Here is a 19,430-nt window from a genome sequence, read left to right as displayed (position 1 = left end):
GATTACGAGTTCTGCGTTAGCCTAAAAAAAGCAGTGTTAAGGGGTCCTAACGCTGGTATTACAAGTCAGGCAGGAAAGGGTCTACCGCTCACTTTTCTTCCGCGACTCGAGGCTACCGCAAACACTGGTATTATGAGTCTTGGAAGAAGTGAGAGGTAGAGCCTCTACCTCCAAGACTCCTACCGCATTTAAAAGTCAGTAGTTAAGAGTTTTATGGGCTAACGCCGGAACATAAAACTCTTAACTACAGTGCTAAAAGTACACTAACACCCATAAACTACCTATGAACCCCTAAACTGAGGCCCCCTCACATCGCAAACACTATAATAAAATTATTTAACCCCTAATCTGCCGACCAGACACCGCTGCCACCTACATTATATAGCTATGAACCCCTAATCTGCTGCCCCTAACATCGCCGACACCTATATTATATTTAATAACCCCTAATCTGCCCCCCCCCCAACGCCGCCGCCACCTACCAACACTTATTAACCCCTAATCTGCCGACCGGACATCGCCGACACTATAATAAATGTATGAACCCCTAAACCGCCGCACTCCCGCCTCGCAAACACTATAACAGATTTTATTAACCCCTAATCGGCCCTCCGTAACATCGCCGCCACCTACCTACAATTATTAACCCCTAATCTCCCGCCCCCAACGTCGCCGCTACTATAATAAAGTTATTAACCCCTAAACCTAAGTCTAACCCTAACACCCCCTAAATTAAATATAATTTAAATAAAACTAACTAAAATTACTATCATTAAATAAATTAATCCTATTTAAAACTAAATACTTACCTATAAAATAAACCCTAATATAGCTACAATATAACTAATAGTAACATTGTAGCTATTTTAGGATTTATATTTATTTTACAGGCAACTTTGTATTTATTTTAACTAGGTACAATAGCTATTAAATAGTTATTAACTATTTAATAGCTACCTAGTTAAAATAATTACAAAATTACCTGTAAAATAAATCCTAACCTAAGTTACAAATACACCTAACACTACACTATCAATAAATTAATTAAATAAATTAACTACAATTATCTAAACTAAAATACAATTAAATAAACTAAACTATAATACACAAAAAAAAACAGAATTTATGCTTACCTGATAAATTACTTTCTCTTACAGTGTATCCAGTCCACGGATTCATCCTTACTTGTGGGATATTCTCATTCCCTACAGGAAGTGGCAAAGAGAGCCCACAGCAGAGCTGTCCATATAGCTCCCCCTCAGGCTCCGCCCCCCCAGTCATTCGACCGACGGTTAGGAGAAAAAGGAGAAACCATAGGATGCAGTGGTGACTGTAGTTTTACTAAAACAAAATTTATGCTTACCTGATAAATTCCTTTCTCCTGTAGTGTAGTCAGTCCACGGGTCATCCATTACTTATGGGATTATATCTCCTCCCTAACAGGAAGTGCAAGAGGATCACCCAAGCAGAGCTGCTATATAGCTCCTCCCCTCTACGTCATACCCAGTCATTCGACCGAAACCAAACGAGAAAGGAGAAACTATAGGGTGCAGTGGTGACTGGAGTTTAATTTAAAATTTAGACCTGCCATAAAAAACAGGGCGGGCCGTGGACTGACTACACTACAGGAGAAAGGAATTTATCAGGTAAGCATAAATTTTGTTTTCTCCTGTTAAGTGTAGTCAGTCCACGGGTCATCCATTACTTATGGGATACCAATACCAAAGCTAAAAGTACACGGATGACGGGAGGGACAGGCAGGATCTCTACACGGAAGGAACCACTGCCTGAAGAACCTTTCTCCCAAAAACAGCCTCCGAAGAAGCAAAAGTGTCAAATTTGTAAAATTTGGAAAAAGTGTGAAGTGAAGACCAAGTTGCAGCCTTGCAAATCTGTTCAACAGAGGCCTCATTCTTAAAGGCCCAAGTGGAAGCCACAGCTCTCGTAGAATGAGCTGTAATTCTTTCAGGAGGCTGCTGTCCAGCAGTCTCATAGGCTAAACGTATTATGCTACGAAGCCAGAAAGAGAGAGAGATAGCAGAAGCTTTTTGACCTCTCCTCTGTCCAGAATAAATGACAAACAGGGAAGAAGTTTGGCGAAAATCTTTAGTTGCCTGTAAATAAAATTTCAGGGCACGGACTACATCCAGATTGTGTAGAAGTCGTTCCTTCTTTGAAGAAGGGTTAGGACACAAAGATGGAACAACAATCTCTTGATTGATATTCCTATTAGTGACTACCTTAGGTAAGAACCCAGGTTTAGTACGCAGAACTACCTTGTCTGAATGAAAGATCAGATAAGGAGAATCACAATGTAAGGCCGATAACTCAGAGACTCTTCGAGCCGAGGAAATAGCCATTAAAAACAGAACTTTCCAAGATAACAGCTTGATATCGATGGAATGAAGGGGTTCAAACGGAACACCCTGTAAAACGTTAAGAACTAAGTTTAAGCTCCATGGCGGAGCAACACTTTTAAACACAGGCTTAATCCTGGCCAAAGCCTGACAAAAAGCCTGAACGTCTGGAACCTCTGACAGCCGTTTGTGTAAAAGGATGGACAGAGCTGAGATCTGTCCCTTTAAGGAACTAGCAGATAAACCCTTTTCTAAACCTTCTTGTAGAAAAGACAATATCCTAGGAATCCTAACCTTACTCCATGAGTAACTCTTGGATTCGCACCAATGTAAGTATTTACGCCATATTTTATGGTAAATTTTCCTGGTAACAGGTTTCCTAGCCTGTATTAAGGTATCAATTACTGACTCCGAAAATCCACGCTTTGATAAAATCAAGCGTTCAATCTCCATGCAGTCAGCTTCAGAGAAATTAGATTTTGATGTTTGAAAGGACCCTGAATCAGAAGGTCCTGTCTCAGAGGCAGAGACCAAGGTGGACAGGATGACATGTCCACTAGATCTGCATACCAGGTCCTGCGTGGCCACGCAGGCGCTATTAGAATCACCAATGCTCTCTCCTGTTTGATCCTGGCAATCAATCGAGGAAGCTTCGGGAAGGGTGGAAACACATAAGCCATGTTGAAGGCCCAAGGTGCTGTCAGAGCATCTATCAGAACCGCTCCCGGGTCCCTGGACCTGGACCCGTAACAAGGAAGCTTGGCGTTCTGGCGAGACGCCATGAGATCCAGATCTGGTTTGCCCCAACGCCGAAGTATTTGGGCAAAGACCTCCGGATGAAGTTCCCACTCCCCCGGATGAAAAGTCTGGCGACTTAGAAAATCCGCCTCCCAGTTCTCCACGCCTGGGATGTGGATCGCTGATAGGTGGCAAGAGTGAGACTCTGCCCAGTGAATTATCTTTGAGACTTCCATCATCGCTAGGGAACTCCTTGTCCCTCCCTGATGGTTGATGTAAGCCACAGTCGTGATGTTGTCTGACTGAAACCTGATGAACCTCAGAGTTGCTAACTGAGGCCAAGCCAAAAGGGCATTGAAAACTGCTCTTAATTCCAGAATGTTTATGGGAAGGAGACTCTCCTCCTGAGTCCATGATCCCTGAGTCTTCAGGGAATTCCAGACAGCGCCCCAACCTAGCAGGCTGGCGTCTGTTGTTACAATCGTCCAATCTGGTCTGCTGAAGGGCATCCCCTTGGACAGATGTGGCCGAGAGAGCCACCATAGAAGAGAATTTCTGGTCTCTTGATCCAGATTCAGCATAGGGGACAAATCTGAGTAATCCCCATTTCACTGACTTAGCATGCACAATTGCAGTGGTCTGAGATGCAGGCGTGCAAAGGGTACTATGTCCATTGCCGCTACCATTAAGCCGATTACCTCCATGCATTGAGCCACTGACGGGTGTGGAATGGAATGAAGGACACGGCAAGCATTTAGGAGTTTTGTTAACCTGTCCTCTGTCAGGTAAATTTTCATTTCTACAGAATCTATAAGAGTCCCTAAGAAGGGAACTCTTGTGAGTGGCAAAAGAGAACTCTTTTCTTCGTTCACCTTCCACCCATGTGACCTTAGAAATGCCAGTACTAACTCTGTATGAGACTTGGCAGTTTGGAAACTTGACGCTTGTATCAGAATGTCGTCTAGGTACGGAGCTACCGATATTCCTCGCGGTCTTAGTACTGCCAGAAGAGAACCCAGAACCTTTGTGAAGATTCTTGGAGCAGTAGCTAACCCGAAGGGAAGAGCTACAAACTGGTAATGCCTGTCCAGGAAGGCAAACCTTAGGTAGGCATCCTTTAAATCCACTGTGGTCATGTACTGACCCTTTTGGATCATGGGTAATATTGTCCGAATAGTTTCCATTTTGAACGATGCAACTCTTAGGAATTTGTTTAGGATCTTTAAATCCAAGATTGGTCTGAAGGTTCCCTCTTTCTTGGGAACCACAAACAGATTTGAGTAAAACCCTTGTCCGTGTTCCGACCGCGGAACCGGGTGGATCACTCCCATTAGTAAAAGATCTTGTACACAGCGTAGAAACGCCTCTTTCTTTATCTGGTTTGTTGACAACCTTGAAAGATGAAATCTCCCTTTTGGGGGAGAAGCTTTGAAGTCCAGAAGATATCCCTGAGATATGATCTCTAACGCCTAGGGATCCTGGACATCTCTTGCCCAAGCCTGGGCGAAGAGAGAAAGTCTGCCCCCCACTAGGTCCGCTTCCGGATAGGGGGCCCTTACTTCATGCTGTCTTAGGGGCAGCAGCAGGTTTTCTGGCCTGCTTGCCCTTGTTCCAGGTCTAGTTAGGCTTCCAGCCCTGTCTGTAGCGAGCAACGGTTCCTTCCTGTTTTGGAGCGGAGGAAGTTGATGCTGCTCCTGCCTTGAAGTTACGAAAGGCACGAAAATTAGACTGTCTAGCCCTTGGTTTGGCTCTGTCTTGAGGCAGGGCATGGCCCTTACCTCCAGTAATGTCAGCGATAATTTCTTTCAAACCGGGCCCGAATAGTGTCTGCCCCTTGAAAGGTATGTTAAGCAATTTAGATTTAGAAGTCACATCAGCTGACCATGATTTAAGCCACAGCGCTCTGCGCGCCTGAATGGCGAATCCGGAGTTCTTAGCCGTAAGTTTAGTTAAATGTACTACGGCATCCGAAATAAATGAATTAGCTAGCTTAAGGACTCTAAGCTTGTCTGTAATCTCATCCAGCGTAGCTGAGCTAATGGTCTCTTCCAGAGACTCAAACCAGAATGCCGCCACAGCCGTGACAGGCGCAATGCATGCAAGGGGTTGCAATATAAAACCTTGTTGAACAAACATTTTCTTAAGGTAACCCTCTAACTTTTTATCCATTGGATCTGAAAAGGCACAGCTATCCTCCACCGGGATAGTGGTACGCTTAGCTAAAGTAGAAACTGCTCCCTCCACCTTAGGGACCGTCTGCCATAAGTCCCGTGTGGTGGCGTCTATTGGAAACATTTTTCTAAATATAGGAGGGGGTGAGAAAGGCACACCGGGTCTATCCCACTCCTTGTTAACAATTTCTGTAAGTCTTTTAGGTATAGGAAAAACGTCAGTACACGTTGGTACCGCAAAATATTTATCCAGCCTACATATTTTTTCTGGGATTGCAACCGTGTTACAATCATTCAGAGCCGCTAGCACCTCCCCTAGTAACACACGGAGGTTCTCAAGCTTAAATTTAAAATTTGAAATGTCTGAATCCAGTTTATTTGGATCAGATCCGTCACCCACAGAATGAAGCTCTCCGTCTTCATGTTCTGCAAATTGTGACGCAGTATCAGACATGGCCCTAGTATTATCAGCGCACTCTGTTCTCACCCCAGAGTGGTCGCGTTTACCCCTAAGTTCTGGCAATTTAGATAAAACTTCAGTCATAACATTAGCCATGTCTTGCAAAGTGATTTGTAATGGCCGCCCTGATGTACTTGGCGCCACAATATCACGCACCTCCTGAGTGGGAGATGCAGGTACTGACACGTGAGGAGAGTTAGTCGGCATAACTTCCCCCTCGTTGTCTGGTGAATTTTTCTTAACATGTACAGATTGGCTTTTATTTAAAGTAGCATCAATACAATTAGTACATAAATTTCTATTGGGCTCCACATTGGCCTTTGAACATATTGCACAAAGAGATTCCTCTGTGTCAGACATTTTTAAACAAACTAGCAATTAGACTAGCAAGCTTGGAAAAAACTTTTCAAATGAATTTACAAGCAATATAAAAAACGTTACTGTGCCTTTAAGAAGCACACAAAAACTGTCACAGTTGAGATAACAATGAACCGGATTAGTTATAGCAACCAAATTTTCACATGAAATGCATTAATTTAGCAAAGGATTGCACCCACTAGCAAATGGATGATTAACCCCTTAATACCAAAAAAAACGGATAACAAATAAAAATATATACGTTTTTATCACAGTCAAAGCACAGTCTCACAGGTCTGCTGTGAGTGATTACCTCCCTCAAACTAGTTTTGGAGACCCCTGAGCTCTGTAGAGACGTCCTGGATCATGCAGGGAGAACAAGGAAGACTTGTGACTGAATTTCTACTGCGCAGTAAAACGCCAAAATAGGCCCCTCCCACTCATAATACAACAGTGGGGAAGCTCAGTAAACTGATTTTATTCAAAACAAACGACAGCCAAGTGGAAAATAATGCCCATAAAATTTTTCACCAAGTACCTCAGAGAGAAAACGATTAACATGCCAGTAAACGTTTTAAATATAAATATATGAAATGTTATTAAAAAGCCTGTTGCTAGACGCTTTCACTGCAGAAAGGCTATAAGTTATATGTATACAGTATTTTATTAGTGAAGTGCCATTCCCCAGAAATACTTCAGTGCCAACATACATACATATCAGCCTGATACCAGTTGCTACTACTGCATTTAAGGCTGTACTTACATTATATCGGTATTAGCAGTATTTTCTCAGTCAATTCCATTCCTTAGAAAATAATATACTGCAACATACCTCTTTACAGGTGAACCCTGCCCGCTGTCCCCTGTTCTGAAGTTACCTCGCTCCTCAGAATGGCCAAGAACAGCAAATGGATCTTAGTTACGTCCGCTAAGATCATACACAAACTCAGGTAGATTCTTCTTCTAATACTGCCTGAGAAAAAACAGCACACTCCGGTGCCGTTTAAAATAACAAACTTTTGATTGAAGAAATAAAAACTAAGTTTAATAACCACAGTCCTCTCACACATCCTATCTATTAGTTAGGTGCAAGAGAATGACTGGGTATGACGTAGAGGGGAGGAGCTATATAGCAGCTCTGCTTGGGTGATCCTCTTGCACTTCCTGTTAGGGAGGAGATATAATCCCATAAGTAATGGATGACCCGTGGACTGACTACACTTAACAGGAGAAAATAAATTTGAACCTGACTTAATTGCCAGGGCGGGCCGTGGACTGGATACACCGTAAGAGAAAGTAATTTATCAGGTAAGCATGAATTCTGTTTTCTCTTACATGGTGTATCCAGTCCACGGATTCATCCTTACTTGTGGGATACCAATACCAAAGCTTTAGGACACGGATGAAGGGAGGGAACAAGTCAGGTAACCTAAACGGAAGGCACCACTGCTTGCAAAACCTTTCTCCCAAAAATAGCCTCCGAAGAAGCAAAAGTATCGAATTTGTAAAATTTGGCAAAAGTATGCAGTGAAGACCAAGTCGCTGCCTTACAAATCTGTTCAACAGAAGCCTCATTCTTGAAAGCCCATGTGGAAGCCACAGCTCTGGTGGAATGAGCGGTAATTCGTTCAGGAGGCTGCTGTCCAGCAGTCTCATATGCCAATCGGATGATGCTTTTCAGCCAGAAGGAAAGTGAGGTAGTAGTCACTTTTTGACTTCTCCTCTTACCAGAATAGACAACAAACAAGGATGATGTTTGTCTGAAATCTTTAGTTGCTTTTAAATAGAATTTTAAAGCACGAACCACATCAAGATTGTGTAACAGTCGTTCCTTCTTAGAAACTGGATTAGGGCACAGAGAAGGAACAATGATTTCCTGGTTAATATTCTTATTAGAAACCACTTTTGGAAGGAAACCAGGTTTGGTACGCAAAACAACTTTATCTGCATGGAACACCAGATAGGGTGAATTACACTGCAAAGCAGACAAATCTGAAACTCTTCGAGCAGAAGAAATAGCTACCAAAAACAAAACTTTCCAAGATAATAACTTAATATCTATGGAATGTAAAGGTTCAAACGGAACCCCTTGAAGAACTGAAAGAACTAAATTTAGACTCCATGGAGGAGCCACAGGTTTATAGACAGGCTTGATTCTAACTAGAGCCTGTGCAAACGCCTGAACGTCTGGTACTGCTGCCAGACGCTTGTGTAACAGGATAGACAGAGCAAATATCTGTTCCTTTAAGGAACTAGCTGATAATCCCTTCTCCAATCCTTCTTGGAGAAAAGACAATATCCTTGGAATCCTAAACCTACTCCACGAGTAACCCTTGGATTCACACCAACAAAGATATTTCCGCCATATCTTATGGTAAATTTTCCTGGTGACAGTCTTTCTGGCCTGGATCAGAGTATCTATAACTGATTCAGAGAACCCACGCTTAGCTAGAATTAAGCGTTCAATCTCCAAGCAGTCAGTTGCAGAGAAACTAGATTTGGATGCTTGAATGGACCCTGTATTAGAAGATCCTGCCTCGATGGCAGCTTCCATGGTGGAACCGATGACATGTCCACTAGGTCTGCATACCAAGTCCTGCGTGGCCACGCAGGCGCTATCAGAATTACCGAAGCCTTCTCCTGTTTGATTCTGGCTACTAGCCGAGGTAGAAGAGGAAACGGTGGAAAGACATAAGCTAGACTGAAGGACCAAGGCGCTACTAGAGCATCTATCAATGCCGCCTTGGGGTCCCTGGACCTGGATCCGTAAAGGGGAAGTTTGGTGTTCTGACGGGACGCCATCAGATCCAATTCTGGAATGCCCCATAGCTGGGTCAGCTGAGCAAAAACCTTCGGGTGGAGTTCCCACTCCCCCGGGTGAAAAGTCTGACGACTCAGAAAATCCGCCTCCCAGTTGTCTACTCCTGGGATGAATTGCAAATAGGTGGCAGGAGTGATCCTCCGCCCATTTGATGATCTTGGTTACTTCCTTCATCGCTAGGGAACTCTTTGTTCCTCCCTGATGATTGATGTACCCTACAGTCGTGATGTTGTCCGACTGAAATCTGATGAATTTGGCCTCCGCTAGATGAGGCCATGCCTGGAGTTTGTTGAATATCGCTCTCAGTTCCAAAATGTTTATCGGGAGAAGAGATTCTTCCCGAGACCATAGGCCCTGAGCTTTCAGGGAGTCCCAGACCGCACCCCAGCCTAACAGACTGGCATTGGTCGTGACAATGATCCACTCCGGTCTGCGGAAGCCTCTGGAGTTGTGGGGCCTTCGCAAGCCAAAATAGGTGTCTAAATATATGCCATGCGGAATAAACCCCAAAAAGTGTTTCAAATGTAATATAAACTTGTATACATATCAGATTTTTGTAAAAAAATAATCGATTGCCCCTTAACAGTGTCCACCAGTGTTTTGAGCCTTTTCAAATAAGCCTTCCTTCTATACTAAGTCTCAGAATATGGCTTACCTTTCCCACATGGGGATTCTTGTCAGTCTTCTAGCATTACTAAGTCTTGACTAGAAAAAATGACTGAAACATACCTTAAAGCAGTTAAGCCTGCAAACTGTTCCCCCCAACTGAAGTTTTCTGGTACTCAACAGTCCTGTGTGGGAACAGCAATGGATTTTAGTTACAACATGCTAAAATTGTTTTCCTCTCAGCAGAAATCTTCATCACTTTCTGCCACAGAGTAAATAGTACAAACCGGCACTATTTTAAAATAACAAACTTTTGATTGAAGAAATAAAAACTACAAATCTAACACCACATTCACTTTACCCTCCCGTGGAGATGCTACTTGTTAGAGCGGCAAAGAGAATGATTGGGGGGGGCGGAGCCTGAGGGGGAGCTATATGGACAGCTCTGCTGTGTGCTCTCTTTGCCACTTCCTGTAGGGAATGAGAATATCCCACAAGTAAGGATGAATCCGTGGACTGGATACACCATGTAAGAGAAACACTAAATTACAAAAAATAAGAAAATCTTAAAAGAATTTTAATCTAATTACACATAATCTAAGCCCCCTAATAAAATAAAAAAGCCCCCCAAAATAATAACATTCCCTACCCTAAACTAAATTACAAAGTAATCAGCTCTTTTACCAGCCCTTAAAATGGCTTTTTGCGGGGCATTGCCCCAAAGTAAACAGCTCTTTTACCTGTAAAAAAGAATACAACTCCCCCAACATTACAAGCCACACCCACACACCCCTACTCTAAAACCCACCCGATCTCCTTTTAAAAAAACTAACACTACCCCCCTGAAGATCAACCTACCTTGAGTCGTCTTCAGCCAGCCGGCCACCGATGGGACAGAAGAGGACATCCGGACCGGTAGAAGTCTTCATCCTATCCGGGCAGAAGAGGACATCCGGACTGGCAGACATCTTCATCCAGGCGGCATCTTCTATCTTCATCCTTCCGGAGCGGAGCCATCTTCTATCCAGCCGACGCAGAGCCACCCTCTTCTTCCGACGGACTAACGACGAATGAAGGTTCCTTTAAATGACGTCATCCAAGATGGCGTCCCTCGAATTCCGATTGGCTGATAGGATTCTATCAGCCAATCTGAATTAAGGTAGGAAAAATCTGATTGGTTGATTTAATCAGCCAATCAGATTGAAGTTCAATCTGATTGGCTGATTAAATCAGCCAATCAGATTTTTCCTACCTTAATTCCGATTGGCTGATAGAATCCTATCAGCCAATCGGAATTCGAGGGACGCCATCTTGGATGACGTCATTTAAAGGAACCTTCATTCGTCATTAGTCCGTCGGAAGAAGAGGATGGCTCAGCGTCGGCTGGATAGAAGATGGCTCTGCTCCGGAAGGATGAAGATAGAAGATGCCGCCTGGATGAAGATGTCTGCCGGTCCGGATGTCCTCTTCTGCCCGGATAGGATGAAGACTTCTGCCGGTCCGGATAACCTCTTCTGTCCCATCGGTGGCCGGCTAGCTGAAGACGACTCAAGGTAGGGTGATCTTCAGGGGTGTAGTGTTAGGTTTTTTTAAGGGGGGATCGGGTGGGTTTTAGAGTAGGGGTGTGTGGGTGGTGGGTTGTAATGTTGGGGGGGATAGTATTCTTTTTACAGGTAAAAGAGCTGATTACTTTGGGGCAATGCCCCGCAAAAAGCCCTTTAAAGGGCTGGTAAAAGAGCTGATTACTTTGTAATTTAGTTTAGGGTAGGGAATGTTATTTTTTTTTTTATTTTATTAGGGGGCTTAGATTAGGTGTAATAAGATTAAAATTCTTGTACGATTTTTTTTATTTTTTGTAATTTAGTGGGGGGGTTTTTGTATTATAGTTTAGTTTATTTAATTGTATTTTAGTTTAGATAATTGTAGTTAATTTATTTAATTAATTTATTGATAGTGTAGTGTTAGGTGTATTTGTAACTTAGGTTAGGATTTATTTTACAGGTAATTTTGTAATTATTTTAACTAGGTAGCTATTAAATAGTTAATAACTATTTAATAGCTATTGTACCTAGTTAAAATAAATACAAAGTTTCATATAAAATAAATATAAATCCTAAAATAGCTACAATGTAACTATTAGTTATATTGTAGCTATATTAGGGTTTATTTTATAGGTAAGTATTTAGTTTTAAATAGGATTAATTTATTTAATTACAGTAATTTTAGTTAGTTTTATTTCAATTATATTTAACTTAGGGGGGTGTTAGGGTTAGACTTAGGTTTAGGGGTTAATAACTTTATTATAGTAGCGGCAACGTTGGGGGCGGGATGTTAGGGGTTAATAATTGTAGGTAGGTGGCGGCGATGTTAGGGAGGGCAGATTAGGGGTTAATAAAATGTATTATAGTGTTTGCGAGGCGGGAGTGCGGCGGTTTAGGGGTTAATAAGTGTAGGTAGGTGGCGGCGACCTTGGGGGGGACAGATTAGGGGTTAATCAATATATAGGTGTCGGCGATGTTAGAGACAGCAGATTAGGGGTTCATAGGGATAATGTAGGTTGCGGCGGTGTCCGGAGCGGCAGATTAGGGGTTAATAATATAATGTAGGTGTCAGCGATAGCGGGGGTGGCAGATTAGGGGTTAATAAGTGTAAGGTAAGGGTTTTTAGACTCAGGGTTCATGTTAGGGTGTTAGGTGCAGACATAAATTTACTTTCCCCATAGGAAACAATGGGGCTGCGTTAGGAGCTGAACGCTGTTTATTTGCAGGTGTTTTTTTCCAGCCAGCTCAGCCCTATTCTATCCTATGGGGAAATCGTGCACGAGCACGTTTTTCCAGCTTACCGCTACCGTAAGCAACGCTGGTATTGCCGGTTGAAGTGGAGCTAAATTTTGCTCAACGCTCACTTTTCTGAGGCTAACGCAGCCATTCAGAAAACTCGTAATACCAGCGTTGGGTTAAGGGTACGCTGGAAAAAAAAGGCTTGTTAGCACCGCAGGTCTTTACCGACAAAACTCGTAATCTAGGCGATTGTTATCTAAATGACCCACATGAACTAGCAGTCTCCTGTTGTGAAAAGCAAATACAAAAGCATGTGATTAAGAGGCTATCAATAGAACCTTTAAAACAGACCGAAATTTAGAGGTTTAAATGTTATAAAGTATATTAATAAATATTGGTTGTGCAAAGCTGGGGAATGGGCAGTAAAGACATTATCAAGATTAACAATTTTGTGTAGACTGTCCCTTTATCTAAGAAATGAAACAAATCCTTTACTCAGCAGGTTAATTTTCTTGTTTTAGTCTACTTTATGATGCCAACTGGTTGACAACATTTTCTATGATGAATACTGGCTTTGCATGAGGTATATTATTATTGTGCCCACACTTACCTCTAGATAATTAAGCACTTTGAGAGGTCTGCATTCACTTAATTCATTAGCATTTTTATTTAACACATAGCTTAGGATTTCTTTTAGATCTGCAATCCCATAGAAGGGCAAGCTGCTAGACATTTCCTCTATCTCAAATTGGTTCTCTAGGGAAGAAGAAAAATAAGTCAATATTTTTATTTCCACATTTATTTGAGACAAAAAGAACAAACTTGAAAGAACATTCCTATTTGCATACTATTTTGCTAATGCCAATGTTTAAATGTTATAGTCATATAAAACAATAATGACATGATATTGTGTACTATAATACATTACATATCAATCATATGGTATATGACATCGCACAGTTAAAATTGCACAATTGTTATTTCCATATTAACAGTTGATGTCTAAGGGAAATTGCAATGAGGAGATATCTGACATAGTTTAGTATAGTATAACTAAAAAGTCTGTCTAACACGAGATGAACTGTTTTTATTTATTTCAAGCAATAGTAGTCTGAGAATTCTACAATAGAGATTATTTTGATTTATTTTTTACAAAAAACTAAATTTATGCTTACCTGATAAATTAATTTCTTTCACAATGGTGATAGTCATGAGCCAACACATGTGGGATTAAAGTCCAGTCCTACATGAGGAGGAAAACACCCCAAACAACAGAGCTTTAATCCTTCCCACTTTCCCATGATTCCTTAGTCATACATATGGCCAAGAAAAGGGAGAAAATACAAAAGGAAAAGAAGGGGGAAAAAAGGTGCAAACTTTTGTTTTTCGCTATAGTGTTCTTGAAAATTCTTCAATAAAAACTGATAAAGAATAAAAAAAAAAGGTGAAAACTGGTACTGCTGCCAACTGTTAAAAAACAAAACCAAAGATGGGTTGTGGACTCTCACCATCATTAAAGAAATTAATTTATAAGGTAAGTATAAATTTTGTTTTCTTTCATAAGATGGCGAGAGCCCACAATCCATTACATGTATGATCCTATACTCAAAGTGTAAAGTCCACGACACCCCCATGAAATAAGGAGGGGAAAACAGTTAAGACAGGTAGAGGTACTAGACACGCACTGCAAACTGCGGAACTTTCCTAGCAAAAGCATCCTCAGAAGAGGCAAACATGTTAAAATTTGGTAAAGGTATGAAAAAATGACTAAGTCGGTGCCTTGTACATCTGTTTAATGGAAGCTTAATTTCTAAAAACCCAAGAAGTGGCGACTACTCTGGTAGAATAAGCAACAATTCATTTAGGGGAAGACTTCCCTAAAACTAGGTACGCTACGTGAATCAAAGCTTTAAGCCATGCCACTAAGGGGATTGCAGTAGCTTTCTGTCCCTTGCGGAGGGACCTGAGAAATGGATAAATACGAAATTCTGAATTCTTTAGTCGCTTGAAGATAAAATTTCAATGGCCAAACTACATCCAAGTTAAGAAGAATTTTTTTCCTTTCATGATTTAGATAGAACATACAATTTTAACCCCTTAATGACCAACGACGTGCAGGGTACGTCCTCCAAAAAAATGTCCTTAACGACCAAGGACGTACCCTGCACGTCGTTGGTCTTTGAAAGCAGTGGAAGCGATCCTGATCACTTCCAGCTGCTTTCATGTTATTGCAGTGATGCCTCGATATAGAGGCATCCTGCAATAACTTTTTTAAGCAGACCGATGCAGAGAGAGCCACTCTGTGGCCCTCTCTGCATCGGCTATGATCGTTGGTGGGTGGGAGCGTGTCCAGGGAGGCCATCAGTAGAGGAGGGGGGCGGGATCGCACGTGCACGGGAGCGTGCGCACGTGCACGGGAGCGTGCACGTGTGAAACTGCCCAAAAGTTAGAATTGAAGTGGAAGAGGCACAAGGTGGGACTCAGTGGGAGAGAGGGTGGGAATAAAAATATTAATGATCTGGGAGAGGGTGGGGGGTTGGGTGTTAAGGGGGGTAAGCTACACTACAGAAAATCTTAAAATAAACTTTTGATTTCAAACTGGGTACTGGCAGACAGCTGCCAGTACCCAATATGGTGCACAATAAGGCAGAGGAGGGGGGTAGAGAGCTGTTTGGGGGGGATCAGGGAGGTTGGGGCTAAGGGGGGGGTCCTACACAGCAGAATTATTATTATTTTTTAAACAAAAAAAAAATAAATTTTATTTTAGTACTGGCAGACTTTCTGCCAGTACTTAAGATGGCGGGGACAATTGTGGGGTGGGGGAGGGAAGACAGCTGTTTGGGAGGGATCAAGGGGTGTGATGTGTCAGGTGGGAGGCTGATCTCTACACTAAAGCTAAAATTAACCCTGCAAGCTCCTTATAAGCTACCTAATTAACCCCTTCACTGCTAGCCATAATACACGTGTGATGCACAGCAGCATTTAGTGGCCTTCTAATTACCAAAAAGCAACGCCAAAGTCATATATGTCTGCTATTTCTGAACAAAGGGGATCCTAGAGAAGCATTTACAACCATGTGTGCCATAATTGCACAAGCTGTTAGTAAATAATTTCAGTGAGAAACATAAAATTGTGAAAAATGTAGCGTTTTTTTCAATTTGATCGCATTTGGCGGTGAAATGGTGGCATGAAATATACCAAAATGTGCCTAGATCAATACTTGGGGTTGTCTACTGCACTACACTAAAGCTAAAATTAACCCTACAAGCTCCCTACATGCTCCCTAACTAACCCCTTCACTGCTGGGCATAATACACGTGTGGTGCACAGTGGCATTTAGCGGCCTTCTAATTACCAAAAAGCAACGCCAAAGCCATATATGTCTGCTATTTCTGAACAAAGGGGATCCCAGAGAAGCATTTACAACCATTTGTGCCATAATTGCACAAGTTGTTTGTAAATAATTTCAGTGAGAAACCTAAAGTTTGTGAAAAAATTTGTGAAAAAGTGAACGATTTTTTTTATTTGATGGCATTTGGCGGTGAAATGGTGGCATGAAATATACCAAAATGGGCCTAGATCAATACTTTGGGTTGTCTTCTAAAATAAAATATATGCATGTCAAGGGATATTCAGGGATTCCTGAAAGATATCAGTGTCCCAATGTAACTAGCGCTAATTTTGAAAAAAAGTGGTTTGGAAATAGCAAAGTGCTACTTGTACTTATTGCCCTATAACTTGCAAAAAAAGCAAAGAACATGTAAACATTGGGTATTTCTAAACTTAGGACAAAATTAAGAAACTATTTAGCATGGGAGTTTTTTTGGTGGTTGTAGATGTGTAACAGATTTTGGGGGTCAAAGTTAGAAAAAGTGTGTTTTTTTCCATTTTTTTCCTCATATTTTATAACTTTTTTTTATAGTAAATTATAAGAAATGATGAAAATAATGGTATCTTTAGAAAGTCCATTTAATGGCGAGAAAAACGGTATATAATATGTGTGGGTACAGTAAATGAGTAAGAGGAAAATTACAGCTAAACACAAACACCGCAGAAATGTAAAAATAGCCTTGGTCCCAAACGGACAGAAAATGGAAAAGTGCTGTGGTCATTAAGGGGTTAAACAACTTTCCAATTTACTTCTTTTATCAAATTTTCTTTGTTTTCTTGTTATCCTTTGTTGAAAAGCAAGGATGTAAGCTCAGGGGAGTGCATGTGTCTGTAGTACTATATGGCAGCAGTTTTGCAACAATGTTATACATTAGCAGGAGCACTAGATGGCAGCACTATTTCCTGTCATGCAGTGCTTCAGACACACTACCTACCTAGGTATCTGCTCAACAAAGAATAACATGAGAAGGAAGCAAATTTGATAATAGAAGTAAATTGGAAACTTTTTTTAGAATTGGATTCTCTTTCTGAAAAATGAAATAAATATTTTGGGTTTAATGTCCCTTTAAGGGAACTGGCTGAAAAAAAAACCTTATCCAAATCATCCTAAAAAAAAAAAAAGAAAAAGAAAAAAAAAAAGAAGGATTTGAGAAATCTGAATGAGCTCAAATGTAATTCTTAGACTCACACCAGAAAAAGAAAACTTTCCAGACTTTGTGATAAGTTTTTTACTGGCCTGAATCAAAGTGTCTTCATTGATCAGAAAAAAACTCTCTGAGACAACATCAGACGTTCAATTGCGATGCTGTCAAATTGAGAGATTTGAGATGCTGATGGAACAAGGGACCCTGAAAGGAAGACACCAAGGCTGGCTTGAGGACAATTGTACCACATCTGCGTACCAAGTCCTGCAAGGCAATGCAAGCACAAATAAAATCCCTGAGGCCGTTTCCTGGCTATTATACTTCATAGTAAAATAAAAAGCTTGGAATTCATGCGAGAAGCCATAAGGGTTATATCTGGCCTTCCTCAACTATTCACACTATACCTCCTGCTTTAAAGACCATTCACCCAGATGAAGGTCCAGCTGACTGAGGAAGTCCTGTGTCCCAATTGTCCACACCCATAATGTAAATAGCTGAAATTATGAAATGATAGGGGTCTGCCCAGGTCAGAAAGCTCTGTGGCCCTCTCTGCATCGGATGGGGCAAAAATGTTATTGCAGGATGCCTCGATATCGAGGCATTACTGCAATAACCAGAAATCGCTTTAAACCCCTAACGTCGTACAGGTTACGTCACTGGTCTTTAAAGATCAGTTTGTGCAAGACGTACCCTGTACGACACGTGCCGTTAAGGGGTTAAACCGAAAGCCGGACTCCTCCGCTGCCGGAGGTTTAGATGACACTGACTCCGACCCTGAAAGGGCCCCTTCCGAAGCGTCGGACGGGGCTTCATCATTGTACCAACCTCCTGGGGAGTCCGACAGAGACAAATCAAGGGTTGGGTCGCTATGAAAAGCTCTACGCTTGAGCTTAGCAGAACGCGGCAAAGCATGGATCACCTTAGCGACTGCCGTTTCAAGCTGATCTGCAAAATCAGGAGGCCAAGCAATCTCCCCCGAAGGGGTAATAGTCGGACCCTGGGGTGCTGCATGTGGGATAGGGGACGCCATTGGGGAACGCACCTCATGGGACGGAGATCCCTCAGAGGTGGACGGCTCAGTAGTGCTAGACATTCTCTTATGTTTGGAAGTCATAGCCTTCTCAAGGCATGTGGAACACAGTTGTGCAGGCTGGTCTACCAAAACCTCACAATAAACACAGGTATAGGACTAAGTTAAAGAGGGAGTACCCTCTAACGCGTCAGAATCCTCCATAGCTTTTATTAAAAAACTAAGACAGACACCTATATAACCACCAATGGCCGGGGCACTCACCACCTCCTATGACCCGGACTGTAGAAACCACTTTGTCTCCTCCGTCGCAGATCAGACCGGAAGTAAAGAGGCCCCACCCGGTCACAAGGATTTCTACGCAGGACCGCCCCTGCTGAGGAGAAAACGCGCCAAAAAAAGTCTGCGCAAAACTCCGGAAGAGAACCTGTCAGTTCCACAAAAAGCTGGAGCCGTGCCCTTGCACATAACACAGCAATCACATAATAAACTCATCATGTACATACCCCCTGCTGAATAATCCCCTTATAAGAATATTAACCCTTGATTCTATAAAGATAAAGGTGCCACACTGTGGGCCTGTCTTCTGTGTTATCAATATATAGAAATGAAACGATCTTACCAGAATCTATGCCCTTCAAGTGTGACAGGTGATAGCTGCGCTCCTGACATGGACTTGAGAGAAGAACGCAATCTGCGAAACTCGTCAACGCAGATTGCTATAGGAGCTGTTAATATGAGTCGGGATGGTGTCGCAAAGGGAAGCTCCCTCTGCATCTCTGGACTCTAACTCTCAACCGAGAAGGTTGAAGGGTTACTTAAACTCCTGTCCCATAGCGAAGGGTAGAAATCCTCATAAGAGACCTCCGATTTTCCGGCACCTCTCTGCCACCTCCTGTGACGAAAGGCAAAGAATGACTGGGGGATGAGGGGAGTGGGGGAGGTATTTAAGCCTTTGGCTAGGGTGTCTTTGCCTCCTCCTGGTGGCCAGGTTCTTAATTCCCACAAGTAATTAATGAAGCCGTAGACTCTCCTCGCCTTTAGATGGAAAGTTAACAATTTTGTTTATATGATCACATTTGGCGGCAAAATGGTGGCATGAATGGACCTAGATCTATACCTTGGGTTGTCTGCTTAAAAAATTATATCGTTTTGATAGGTAAATAAAACAACAACAACCAGGGCTCTATTTGTGTTTTTTTAATTGAGTGATAGCAAAAATGCTAAAAATTCTCTAATACTTTTTCTCTAAAATTCACGGTCCTTAAGGGGTTATTTAAAATTAAAAGTCACTCCATTTTAGACCTTTTGGTCTAACACAGGTCTCCAAGACCTATCTTTTTCATTAATGGAAAAAGCAGAGAGCAGAAGTCCCATCTTAGTTAAGATACTGGAACTTCCTGTATTATGTTTGACTTTAAACATTGACCTATTTATGGGAAGATTACGCCTTTTATTTATTTTTTATTTTTAGTTTGAGTGATGACCAGAGTGCAGCTGGACTTATGATTATGGGACAAGGTTTGCTCAGTGCTATGAAGCAAATGGTCCACTCCCTAGTGTCTGGTTAAAATG

At 41.9% G+C, this 19,430-nt stretch overlaps 1 protein-coding gene across 3 annotated transcripts in view; it reads right to left on the bottom strand.

Moving 5' to 3' along the window:
- PMS1 (PMS1 homolog 1, mismatch repair system component) overlaps positions 1 to 19,430 on the bottom strand; it is a 508,329-nt gene that overhangs the window by 20,366 nt on the left and 468,533 nt on the right. For all 3 annotated transcript variants that reach the window (XM_053698612.1, XM_053698613.1, XM_053698614.1), the window contains one exon: positions 12,901 to 13,046. In XM_053698612.1, coding sequence (XP_053554587.1) covers positions 12,901 to 13,046 — 146 coding nt within the window. The remainder of the gene's footprint in view (positions 1 to 12,900; positions 13,047 to 19,430) is intronic.

Source organism: Bombina bombina, chromosome 1, assembly GCF_027579735.1.
Source record: "Bombina bombina isolate aBomBom1 chromosome 1, aBomBom1.pri, whole genome shotgun sequence".
In the NCBI taxonomy this organism is placed as follows: domain Eukaryota; kingdom Metazoa; phylum Chordata; class Amphibia; order Anura; family Bombinatoridae; genus Bombina; species Bombina bombina.
Note: the sequence above shows the minus strand (reverse complement) of the source record. Positions and strands in the feature narration are given on the sequence as shown.